The 13,499-nt window shown below is 44.1% G+C and overlaps 1 protein-coding gene across 1 annotated transcript in view; it reads left to right on the top strand.

Moving 5' to 3' along the window:
• The first annotated feature begins 822 nt into the window (after nt 1-822).
• Nucleotides 823-13,499, top strand: part of LOC121535036 (protein wntless homolog) — a 28,435-nt gene continuing 15,758 nt past the window's right edge. The window contains exons 1-5 of the mRNA XM_041841716.2: nt 823-1,140; nt 3,593-3,865; nt 9,761-9,885; nt 10,141-10,302; nt 10,515-10,651. Of these exons, the coding sequence (XP_041697650.1) occupies nt 1,035-1,140; nt 3,593-3,865; nt 9,761-9,885; nt 10,141-10,302; nt 10,515-10,651 (803 nt within the window). The 5' untranslated portion in view covers nt 823-1,034. The remainder of the gene's footprint in view (nt 1,141-3,592; nt 3,866-9,760; nt 9,886-10,140; nt 10,303-10,514; nt 10,652-13,499) is intronic.

The following is a 13,499-nucleotide window of genomic DNA, read 5'->3' on the forward strand; positions in this document are numbered from 1 at the left end:
ATCTTCAGTAGGCTACATCAAAATAATATATTAGAACTGCATGTAGAATGTATTCTACTACAGGTGTAGGCTTCTGTAGCTAGGCCTAGGACTCCTTAAAGTTTAGACCTCCCAAAATCCACATGCTAAAGTGAAAAAACAACAACAACATAGATTATCCTTGCAAGCTTGTCACTGTGAACATGGCAGTCACTATATATCATAATTTGACCTGTTTCTTTGACTAGGCTTCCTTCTCTTTTCACCAAGTAAATGAAACATTTGTCCTGTAACCGCTTGTGCACGTGCCAAATACGCCCACTCATTGCGCGCGTGCTCCAGCTCGCCTCCCTCCAACACTATCTAAAAAATTGATTGAGTGGCTTATAGTTCGTTGTAGCCTCTAAATAGTAGGCTATCTTGGGCACCGCAGACAGAGATGAGATCACACAACAAAACAGTAGGCTAAAGTGTGCGTAGGCTTTAATATTTGAGTCCATAATTTCCATTCAATTAATTTGCATGAAATCCCTTCCTCCTTCACACTCATTTCTCTAAATAAAGAAACGTGATAGAATACATTTTGTATAGGCTGATCCATAAATATCACACATATTCAGGCTTTGGACATTTATGGAGTTTTATGGAGTTTTTAACATTGCCAATGAGGGGAAAATCACGTCAAGATCAAAACACTTCAAGCTTCACTGAAAACGTTCCTTTGCATAGCCCTTGGCTGGCATAATAGAGGCTGTTATTGTTCTGGCATTCAATGACAAGGTAACCTGGCATTTCGAACCACTATTGCTATACTGCGGCGCTCCACAGATCACTCTGCAGTGTAGTGTTCGGAAGGGATAGGCAGGGGTGCTATTCGGTCATGTGATTCTCCTTTTTTCCACGTATCGTCCTCCTTCGAAGTTGAAATGCAAGCGAGACAGTGCGGTGCCAGCCTTCCTCAATCTCGGCAGCTGGAGTACTAACTAGATGCGGTGATTTTCGTCCCGACTCACCTTATTTTTCTCACTCGGCGTAGTTTTCACCAACTTTTTAAGATGGCCGGGGCAATTATTGAAAACATGAGCACCAAAAAGTTGGTGATCGTGGGAGTGATTCTGCTTGTGTTCCAAGCGTTTTCTTTTATGGTCGGTGGCTTGATTGGTAAGCATGGTTTTCCCAATTGTATTCTCTTTTGTTGCAACCTTTGGCTTTGTTATGCGATATCCACGGTTGAATATCCACAATTTGTCGAGTATATTGAATAATATATGTAGGCCTATCAAATAATGAAAACAATTTAATTATTTAGTCAATATCATTCTAGAGAGGACGGAACGTTTAAAAACCACTTATGAATTGTAATGTAAAATGTTTGTCTATGTAACTATTAACAATGTAGCCTTTAACGAAGTTACAATGTGTCAAACGCTCTCTGAGCTTATCAAAGTTGAAAGAAAAAGAACGTACTGGTATTCGCATGCCTCCTACTCAAAATATTTCCCTCTGTATTGACGCTGTGGTTTTTGTAACATTTTCCTTTACTAATACTACAACAAAACACCTTTACTATATTTCATAATACTATTATTGTAAAGTATTGAGTGAATTCACTTAATTGGCATATGATTTTGTTTTCCCTATAATAATTACATATTTTACTGTAAAACACCATAGGAATTGATGTGTTTAACTTCACTCTGATCCAACACAGAATGTTGTCTGCCCCACTACTCTCTTCCTTCCCCTCATTATGTATGTCTGCTCCGTAGCCCCAGGCAGGCACCATCTCTTTCTTTCCCACTTGCAGCTCCCTCTCCTTAAATCACAAACCCCTCTCAGCGTTGCATATTTTGCCTTCTGCTGGTGTCATTTGCATGACTCTGCTTCCCACTGACACACAACTCACGCACATACATACTCACACACAAACTCAATGCCTCAATAGTTGAGTATTTTGAGGCCTGTTACAGATCCCAATCTCTGGTTAGTTTGGGCAAAACCCTCCCGTCAGTCTGTCTCCTCTCCAGAGCTGGGTGTCTGCTGATAAATTAGCTTGTTTGGGCTACTCCTGCCCAAGATAGTTTTAATGAAGCTGGATGCCTTTGTATTTGTTCGGTGGCCTGGGCCAGACAGGGTAATTGAGTAGAAAGGCGTTCGTCTCCCCCTGTTATTGGACAACCCCGACACGGCATGAGGTCACTGGGCCGAGAGGCGGCCATTATTGCCGACACACTGGGGTGGAGACTGGAAGAGCGGTGTGCTCCCAGAATCTCAGGGTCCCAGGATAATTGAACTCTGAGGGGTTCCGTAGAGCTGGTTTAATTCAATTTGGTGTGTCTGTGCTTATTCCTGAGTAGGCCCAAGTCCATTGTGAGGTGACACTGGCGCACCTAGCTAAGAAGACACCCTCACACAGAGAGATACAGTGCTATGAAAAAGTATTTGCCCCCTTTCTAATTTTCTCTACTTTTGCATATTTGTGATACTGAATGTTATCAGATCTTCAACCAAAACCTAATATTAGATAAAGGGAACATAAGTGAACAAGTTAATGGTAGTGGTACTGATACATAGTAGGGTTTTGAAGTCCCTCATGTTCTTTTGTTCATGGCTGATGTCGGTCTCTGGCCCTGAGGGCGTGGTCTGGCTCTTGTCGATACCTATTACCAATACATCCTGGTTCTTTCTGGACTAAAGGTGCCCTGAGTGACCCAGAGAGTCTGTAAACTAACTACTGTCTAATCACATAACCCCTTTCTCACTCCTGACCTTTTTTACCCTGTCAATACCCCTTTCTAGTCATCAAACCTATTCCACATCCCGTCTTTCATCCCTCAAGCTACCTCACTCTATCCACACAGCATCCTCCATGTTTTTACCTCAACCATATCCTCAGCTTTCTAATGCTAATGTTTTGTACCTTTCCCAACGACTAGTGAAATCCTATTAGAGAGTGGCCAACCTCATCTTGCTCATGAATCTCTATAAGGTTACAGTATTATGACTTAAGTGCTGGGGCTTTCCCAGCAGCCAGCTTCAAAGGGATTGGGCCTTACTACAGGGTGTTCTGTCAACATGGTTAGAATGAATTGCCACTTTGTTTAACCAGGATTTGGCTAGGTTTGATCTTAAACTGAACTTCTTCATGTGTGCCTACTTTGTTGAGCTTGATAGCCGTCTGACACATATTAAACTCCAGAACAACGCTTTGATTATGAGTTTGGAAATGTATTAATGTTTAAAACTTCACCATTAGCCTAACTCTATGAATTAACTAACTGTAGTGTATTCTGTAATTGAAGAATACAATGGGCTTTACATTTTTTCCAGATGATTGCACATGGGCATTATATTTCAGAACAATAATAAAAAGTTACACATACAGCATTGAAATGAGAACCGCAACAAAATTGTCAAACGATGTGGTCCGCAACGAAAGATTCCCCCAAAACGCTTATTCTATAGCTTATTCCATCAAACATAGCATTAGATGAGAATTTCTATTTCTACACAAAAGGTCTCATCCTCAGGACCGATGACTAGGACATCTTATGGATCTAGGTGAACTACCATAGTGATCGGGCAGTAACTTAGAAACTCCCCTCTCCTGTAGCTCCCAGCCCCACCACTGCAGTCCACTACCTGGCTACCAAATGTGTGGACACGGTCAAACACCACCAGAGTACCAAGTGGTTCATGCCCTGGGGCCCTAACCAGTGCGACAAGATCCGGGACTTTGACGAGGCTATGTCCAAGAAGATCGAGGCCAACAACATTGTGTTTGCCGTCCACATCCCCCTGCCCAACAAGGAGATGAGCCCCTGGTTCCAGTTCATGCTGGTCATCTTGCAGTTTGACATCGCCTTCAAGATGTACAACCAGATAGGTAAGGGAAACTGCTGGCTTGTGCTCAATAGGGTTGGCGTTCATTGTCTTTCATTTTAGATTTAGTGTTATTTTAGTGTCAAGACATTTTAGCTTTGATCTTTGTGTCAGTCTTTTTTTGTGTTATGTTGTGTTTTGTGTTTATTCTGTCTTTCAAATGTTTTTTTGTTTTTTTTTGGGGGGGTAATTGCTTTTATGTATTTTCTGTCTTTGTGTCAATGATTCATGAGGACTCACTCGTACAAGCATCTGTATGACCGCTGAAATATTTGGGTCCTTTGCCCTTACTCCTTGTGGATCCAATGATAAAGTATTCAAATGTGTGTGTATATATAGACGCTGTTAATATTAGTATCCCTCTGTCACCTCAGGGTATTGCCTGCTTTTGTCCTGCTTATTGTGGGGAATGCATAAGCACCCAGAGGAATGTGCCTTTTCTCTCCTCGGTAGATTGGATCTTCTCACACTGAGAGAAAGGCCTAACAATGATGGATGTGCTGCTGATTCTCCATAGTGATGCAAGGCTCAGGGCTCCATGTCAGAGGCTTGTATTCTCTATAGAACAGGTAGCTGGGGGAGGCTCGAACTGTGGTGGGCTGTCTCAAATTGGACACCAATAGCTTTGCAATTCCCTAATATGGAGTGGAATAACACCCTGCTGGGCAAATTCGTCATGCTTTCTCCATGCTATCCCTAAGACGAATTGTAATATGGTACATCACTCGGCGTGTTCGGGATGAGTTTCTCACTCTCCATTGTAAGGTAGTTTATCCTTGAGGTCAATCTAAAATGAGAAAATAAAAGCCCTGAAATAGTCATTTTCGGCAGCTGGTGTTCCCTCAATTAACTGTCACCTGATCTGATAAAAGCTAAATTTCCCCCCCTTTAATTTGCTCATCAAAGCAGACATCCCACATATCCCTGTATCATCTAAACATTCTTTTATGTTCAGACCAGGAAGGGTTTGCCATGGTCCTTATCTGAACATGGTATCAGTCAGATCTGTGCCCAATTCCAATCTGAAACCATTATACTTCCTGTGTACCTATGGTAATAGACATAGGAAAATGTCACCATCTTTCTTACACCAATCCAATCCTTTCTCCCAGAAGAGCCTAGGTGTAGGGACGAGGGTTTGTTTTGGAAGTTATTATGTTCAGACAAGGATTCAGACATGGTAACCCTCTTCTGATCTGGGATTAAGGGTGGGGTAATATGGAAGCTTGAGCTTGCTTCTCCCTTCCTTGACTTCCTTGATAGCAAGTGGAATATCTCTGTGTGCATGGTTGTTAAGGAGAGGGCACTGACTAGGCGGATCGGCGCTTGGTGCCGCGCCAGGTCTGGGGCTGTGAAAGAAAGGATTAGAGAGATAACAGAGGACTAATGTAGGGGGATCTGCGTGCCGGCCTGGGAAAGTGATCAGAACACGTGCTCCTTCAAGCTGCAGGAGTCCTCGCCCCTCGGGAACGGAGGGGGCAGAGATGGGACCAACTTCTTCTGTTGTGTAACAGATTTATAGCTAACCTAGGGCAGGGTGTACGGCATGTACAGCAGGGCATGAGGAACTCTGTCACATCCTCCTCTCACCAAAGATATGTTGCAAAGTGCAGTGAAGCTACATTTTACCACAATAGAAAAGCTAAAAGTTAAGTTTGATATTGTTTGAGTGTAGTTTATACTGTATACTCCAATATAAACTATAGTTGTGTTTGTGTGTCCTCCTCAACATGTCGAGTCATAAAAAAAAAAACTCCCGTCCCAAGCAGGACGTTGTTGGGATTGTTTACAGCTTGCGCTGCCAGACTAGTCAGCGACTCACCACTCCGTCCCAGAATTCCACCCACCCAGATGCTGTGGAATGGGACTGTTATCCACCCCACTCTAAGTCACCGGGCCAGGCAGACTGCCTCTGATCAGTTTTACTGTGTGTAGCCCCGGGCCCTGAGGATCACCCTGATGTCAACAGCTGTCTATGACCGAGCCGCGGAGGAGAAATGGACAGATTACCTGGACGTTTTTAAGAGTCACCATGCACAGAAATGGCATGCAGCGGCATATCAAATGACGCATTCAGCTTCAGTGCTGAAACATGTAGCTGTAATGTAACCGATCGCAAATCAAATCCAGGTTGTCCTTGCAACTCAAGACCACATTAGCTCGCTGAGCTGTAGGTCTCTTTTTGGTCTCAACAGAGGTCAGATGGTCTCAGGCAGGAATATTCTTCATTTGAGGCTAGCCCTGCAAACTACCTCTGTAACATTAGCAAGGAGCAGAGTGCTAGTTTATTCCAGTTTGTTCAAAGAAGAGAAGTTCCAGCAAACTATTGACAGAGCTCGACGTGATTTACTTTCTCACAGCATCCAAATCTCTCTGAGAGGTAAGCAATGAAAACCAGAACCCTCCGTGTGACAAAATGGCGTCGGCCTGTCTATAACTCAACCAGAACCACTTTCTTTAGACAGTTACCATGCCAAAGGTTGGCGGATTTTACCCCTCAGTCATATGACCGTTGCGGAATGCATACTACGTTGCCCTCTTGGTGTTAAAGCTGGTCCCTGAGATTAATTGTCCCCATTTCTTTCTCCCCCACCCCACTCCACCCAGGCAACAGCCACCCCTGGCAGGGGTCCAGCAATAACACAGCTGTTGAGAAGGCTTAGTAGCGGTGGTGATGGGCGCTGCACTGGGGTGGAATGTTTGTGTGCGGTAAGCTGACATTCAGGATCTTTGGCAGTGTTGGCTTGAGAGGGAAGGGAAAGAGGGGTTCGTTGAGACAGTAGAGGAGAGAGGACTGCCAATAACCCCCCCCCCCCTCCTTTTCCTCTCTTCCCCCTCTCCCGGTCAGGCCACCGGGTTTCTTTCAGGGCTCTCCAGCTTGTTTCATAACCACACAAGTCTCTTTGGAAAGGTGAAGCACAGATCTAAAGCCTGTGTTGGCATTCTGACGGCCTTTTGTTTCTCAAAGCACTTAAAACCAGGTTCAGCTCAAAGTTTTGCACCTTCAAGTCAGCACTATTGTATCATTACCCACTGCGTAGTAGACCGAATTCAAGGCCTTACATACATGTACAGTGGGGAGAACAAGTATTTGATACACTGCCAATTTTGCAGGTTTTCCTACTTACAAAGCATGTAGAGGTCTGTCATTTTTATCATAGGTACACTTCAACTGCGAGAGACGGAATCTAAAACAAAAATCCAGAAAATGACATTGTATGATTTTTAAGTAATTAATTTGCATTTTATTGCATGACATAAGTATTTGATCACCTACCAACCAGTAAGAATTCCGGCTCTCACAGACCTGTTAGTTTTTCTTTAAGAAGCCCTCCTGTTCTCCACTCATTACCTGTATTAACTGCACCTGTTTGAACTCGTTACCTATATAAAAGACACCTGTCCACACACTCAATCAAACAGACTCCAACCTCTCCACAATGGCCAAGACCAGAGAGCTGTGTAAGGACATCAGGGACAAAATTGTAGACCTGCACAAGGCTGGGATGGGCTACAGGACAATAGGCAAGCAGCTTTGTGAGAAGGCAACAACTGTTGGCGCATTTATTAGAAAATGGAAGAAGTTCAAGATGACGGTCAATCACCCTCGGTCTGGGGCTCCATGCAAGATCTCACCTCGTGGGGCATCAATGATCATGAGGAAGGTGAGGGATCAGCCCAGAACTACACGGCAGGACCTGGTCAACGACCTGAAGAGAGCTGGTACCACAGTCTCAAAAAAAACATTAGTAACACACTACGCCATCATGGATTAAAATCCTGCAGCGCACGCAAGGTCCCCCTGCTCAAGCCAGCGCATGTCCAGGCCCGTCTGAAGTTTGCCAATGACCATCTGGATGATCCAGACGAGGAATGGGAGAAGGTAATGTGGTCTGATGAGACAAAAATAGAGCTTTTTGGTCTAAACTCCACTCGCCGTGTTTGGAGGAAGAAGAAGGATGAGTACAACCCCAAGAACACCATCCCAACCGTGAAGCATGGAGGTGGAAACATCATTCTTTGGGGATGCTTTTCTGCAAAGGGGACAGGACGACTGCACCGTATTGAGGGGAGGATGGATGGGGCCATGTATCGCGAGATCATGGCCAACAACCTCCTTCCCTCAGTAAGAGGATTGAAGATGGGTCGTGGCTGGGTCTTCCAGCATGACAACGACCCGAAACACACAGCCAGGGCAAGTAAGGAGTGGCTCCGTAAGAAGCATCTCAAGGTCCTGGAGTGGCCTAGCCAGTCTCCAGACCTGAACCCAATAGAAAATCTTTGGAGGGAGCTGAAAGTCCGTATTGCCCAGCGACAGCCCCGAAACCTGAAGGATCTGGAGAAGGTCTGTATGGAGGAGTGGGCCAAAATCCCTGCTTCAGTGTGTGCAAACCTGGTCAAGACCTACAGGAAACGTATGATCTCTGTCATTGCAAACAAAGGTTTCTGTACCAAATATTAAGTTCTGCTTTTCTAATGTATCAAATACTTATTTCATGCAATAAAATGCAAATTAATTACTTAAAAATCATACAATGTGATTTTCTGGATTTTTGTTTTAGATTCCGTCTCTCACAGTTGAAGTGTACCTATGATAAAAATTACAGACCTCTACATGCTTTGTAAGTAGGAAAACCTGCAAAATCGGCAGTGTATCAAATACTTGTTCTCCCCACTGTACGTAAATTAGCTTTAAGCCCTTCAACGGGGAAATGTTTCAGATCATGAATCATCCTTGGACTATTTTGGGATCAACATGGCACGCAGATGTGAGATTTTGGTGCATCTGTTCTCTCTTGATAGTATTTTTCATGACGTGCATTCTTTCATATTTACATTTTAGTCATTTAGCAGACGCTCTTATCCAGAGCGACTTACAGGAGTAATTAGGGTAAAGTGCCTTGCTCAAGGGCACATCGACAGATTTTTCACCTAGTCGGCTCTGGGATTAGAACCAGCGACCTTTCGGTTACTGGCACAATGCTCTTAACCACTAAGCTACCTGCATAGTTTGAAAGTTAAAGGGATAGTTCACCCCAACTTGAAAGTTTCTCCAACGTTTTTATACCTCAAACATAGTCTCAAAGTCCAGATGAGTCACCTTTTTAGGACACATTTAAAGATATTAACTGACAAACTTTTTGTGGGTTGAACTATCCCTTTAATGAGCCCAGTGCCACATTCGTAGCCTTTGGAAAAGTTTAAAATTGCACTCATTGTCTATAGTGGATGCATTGTGTAGGAAATGTATAACATTTCATGCTAAGTGAAAGCAAATGACGTGTCCGCTCATTTGACGGCCTGAAAATGACCCAGTGTTGCTCTTAGCACAGATCTTAATAATAATATGCCATTTAGCAGACGCTTTTATCCAAAGCGACTTAGTCATGTGTGCATACATTTTTACATATGGGTGGTCCCGGGGATCGAACCCACTACCCTGGCGTTACAAGCGCCATGCTCTACCAATTGAGCTACAGAGGACCACATGGTGTGTCGCAGTCCAGATGGTGCATTTGCAGCGGTGAATGCATCCTTTTCATAGCTCCAGACGTTGCGCCCTCTGGTCTTTTCCCAAAAGGCCATAACTGTCTGTCTGTCATCAGAGACTTATTTCACCCCAGTCACCGCTGGTTTACACAGAAGTATTGATGTCATAGCTATGCAATAGGGAATTGCAGGTGGATAATTTGATTTAATTGCAAATTCCTCCTTCAATGCTGATCTGCTTGTTAAGACATGCGTAGAGCAAAACAGGATATATATATATGCCATTGTAATGAAGTCACCCCAACTGTTATGTGGAATCTATATAAAGTTTGGTAGTTGGTAAATATGAGAACCTTTGAACCTTTAGAATCACCCTAAAGTGTGACGTATTGACATTTTCCTCCTACAGATGATGGAGCACTGGCCACCATCGACGTAGGTCTGGCCTACAGGGATGACACACTCGGTGAGTGGACAGAGATGGCCCACTCCATAGAGCAGAGGAAGCTTAGCTGCAACTTCACCACCACAAAGGTAAACACAGGACTTTGTGGACTGCTCAACCATTCGCTTCCCTCTGGGGTAAACACTTCCAGTCCTCAAGGGTTGTTGTGCTACTGGCTTTTGTTATTATAGTATTGGTTAGTCCACACATGATCATTCAGGTTTTAATCAGTCTCCCAAAGTTCCATGGTTTCAGCTGATCAAATTTATTTTTATGTTAGAAAAAGTCCATATAGTTGGTGTCCCATCAGATGTGTATAACTCATCTCTCCCTGTGTCCTATAGACATATGAGAACGAGGGCCGCTACTACGAATGTGACCTGCTGCCCTTCATGGAGCTGGGCAACGTGGCCCACAAGTACTACCTGCTCAACATCCGCCTGCCCGTCAGCGAACGCAAGAAGATCAACGTGGGCATTGGAGAGATCAAGGACATCCGCCTGGTGGTTAGTAGTGTGTGTGAGTGGGTGTTGGAAGAGAGACTCAATAAAGTAAAATCGTAAAATATCTGCCATCATTGAATGTCCTTTACTTTTGTCTTAATGTGTGGAGATGCTTTTAGTTTTTCACGTCCTAACTGATTGCCAAAATGGCCAAACGAGATGTTGAGGTGAACTGTGTGAAAGACTGGCTGATGTTTCGTTTCCTATCCTATCAGGGTATCCATCAGAACGGTGGTTTCACCAAGGTGTGGTTTGCCATGAAGACCTTCCTCACACCCAGCATCCTCATCATCTTGGTGTGGTACTGGAGACGCATCACCCTCATGATGCGACCCCCTGTGCTGTTGGAAAAGTAAGGCCGCCATATTGTTTATTGGACTGTGAATGGGATGTTTCTTTGTTGTATATTACATTTGGTGTCAAAATGGAGTTCAGTCATCCATTGACATTGGTTGCTTCGTGAGCTGATGTTCCATGTAGATGTGAATTGAGAACTGATCTCTAATCCAAAATGCATGGATATCCTTGTCCTAGCTTCATATACACACAAGTAAGGCCTTCAGCCAGGGTAAAACTCAGTAACTCCAGTGGATACCAGTTAGGCCTTGTGCTTATGGCAACATTAGCAAGGACAGGAGGAGACGTGTCATTAGATTAACTGTGAATTAACTGTGCATCGAGGTCAGATGTTCTCAGTGCACTGTCCTGGACCCGTATTCATAAAGTGTCTCAGAGTAGGAGTGCTGAGCTAGGATCAGGTCCCATCTGTGCATCATGTAACCTTATTCATTATGATCTAAAAAGATAAAACTGATCCTAGAGCAGCAGTTGGGCAGCTACGCTGTTAAATGAGAACCAGATGTAGCTTTTTCAAGACCTGTAGTGGTGACTTCATTCAAACAATAACTAACGCCGGATTTAAATTATGTACCAATGTAATGTAGAATGATACCCTGTGCCGAGAGCTAAGTCTTCAGTTTAGTTTATCCCCTGCAGTGCTGGGAGAGCATATCAGTACATTGCTGCGTTCAACACCACAGGAACGTTCGTCCAAGTGTGAAACGCGTTACACAATCTTCTAGCACTCAACTAATACTTCTACCCCAACATTTCCTCCCTCTCTCCATCTTCCCTGTCATCTCTACCGCACAGCTCTCAGGAAATGGCACTCAAACTCTATTTGTGGAAAGTACATTAAGGTCATTATCAGTCATTAGCCTTATTAATTTCCGGTGGACTATTTCGCAAGGTTTCCTGGAAGAATATAAGGCACTGGAAGAATCAATTTATCAATGGCAGTAGTTCACACTGAAATAATAAGTGAGTGTACAACACATTAGGAACACCTTCCTGATATTGAGTTGCACCCCCCTTTGGCCTCAGAACAGCCTCAATTCATCGGGTCATGGACTACAAGGTGTTGAAAGTGTTCCACAGGGATGCTGGCCCATGTTGACTCTAATGCTTCCCACAGTTGTGTCAAGTTGGCTGGATGTCCTTTGGATGGTTGACCATTCTTGATACACACGGGAAACTGAGTGTGAAAAACCCAGCAGCGTTGCAGTTCGTGACGACACACTCAAACCGGTGTGCCTAGCCCCTACTACCATACCCTGTTCAAAGGCACTTAAATCTTTTACCTTGCCCATTCACCCTCTGAATGGCACACATACAGTGCATTTGGAAAGTATTCAGTCTCCTTGACTTTTTCCACATTTTGTTACTTTACAGCCTTATTCTAAAAATAAAAATCCTCATCAATTTACACACAATACCCATCATCCTTGAGATGTTTCTACAACTTGATAGGAGTCCACCTGTGGTAAATTCTGTTGATTGGACATGATTTGGAAAGGCACACACCTGCCTATTTAAGGTCCCACAGTTGACAGTGCATGTCAGAGTAAAAACCAAGCCATGAGGCCGAAGGAATTGTCCGTAGAGCTCCGAGACAAGATTGTGTCGAGGCACAGATCTGGGGAAGGGGACCAAAACATTTCTGCATCATTGAAGGTGCCCAAGAACACAGTGGCCTCATCATTCTTAAATTGAAGAAATGTGGACTCTTCCTAGAGCTGGCCGCCCGGCCAAACTGAGCAATCCGGGGAGAAGAGCCTTGGTTAGGGAGAACCCGATGGTCACTCTGACAGTGCTGCAGAGTTCCTCTGTGGAGATGGGAGAACCTTCCAGAAGGACAACCATCTCTGCAGCACTCCACCAATCAGGCCTTCATGGTAGAGTGGACAGACGGAAGCCACTCCTCAGTAAAAGTCACATGACAGCCCGCTTGGAGTTTGCCAAAAGGCACCTAAAGACTCTCAGACCATGAGAAACAAGATTCTCTGTTCTGGTGAAAACCAAGATTGAACTCTTTGGACTGAATGCCAAGTGTCATGCCTGGAGGAAACCTGGCACCATCCCTACGGTGAAGCAAGGTGGTGGCAGCATCATGCTGTGGGGATGTTTTACAGTGGCATGGACTGGGAGACTAGTCAGGATTGAGGGAAATATGAACGGAGCAAAGTACAGAGATCCTTGATGAAAACCTGCTCCAGAGCGCTCAGGACCTCAGATTGGGGCGAAGGTTCACCTTCTAACAGGACAACAACCCTAAGCACACAGCCAAGACAACACAGGAGTAGCTTCGGGACTCTGAAGTCTCTGAATGTCCTTGATTTGCCCAGCCAGAGCCCGGACTTGAACCCGATCGAACATTTCTGGAGAGACCTGAAAATAGCTGTGCAGCGACGCTCCCCATCCAACCTGACAGAGCTTGAGAGGATCTGCAAAGAAGAATGGGAGAAACTCTCCAAATACAGGTGTGCCAGCTTGTTACGGCCTACCCAAGAAGACTTGAGGCTGTAATCGCTGCCAAAGATGCTTCAACAAAGTACTGAGTAAAGGGTCTGAATACTTATGTAAATGCGATATTTCAGTTTTATTGTTAGTACATTTGCAACAAATTCTATAAACCTGTTTTTGCGTTGTGATTATGGGGTATTGTGTGTAGATTGAGGGGAAAAAAACGATTTTATCAATTTTGGAATAAGGCTGTAACGTAACAATGTGAAAAAGTAAAGGGGTCTGAATACCTTTCGAATGCGATGTATCCAGTCCTTGTCTCAATTGTCTAAAGGCTTAAAAATCCTTATTTAACCTATCTCTGCCCCTTCATCTACACTGATTGAAGTGGATTTAAC

Source organism: Coregonus clupeaformis, chromosome 21 (genome assembly GCF_020615455.1).
Source record: "Coregonus clupeaformis isolate EN_2021a chromosome 21, ASM2061545v1, whole genome shotgun sequence".
NCBI classification, from domain to species: Eukaryota; Metazoa; Chordata; class Actinopteri; order Salmoniformes; family Salmonidae; genus Coregonus; species Coregonus clupeaformis.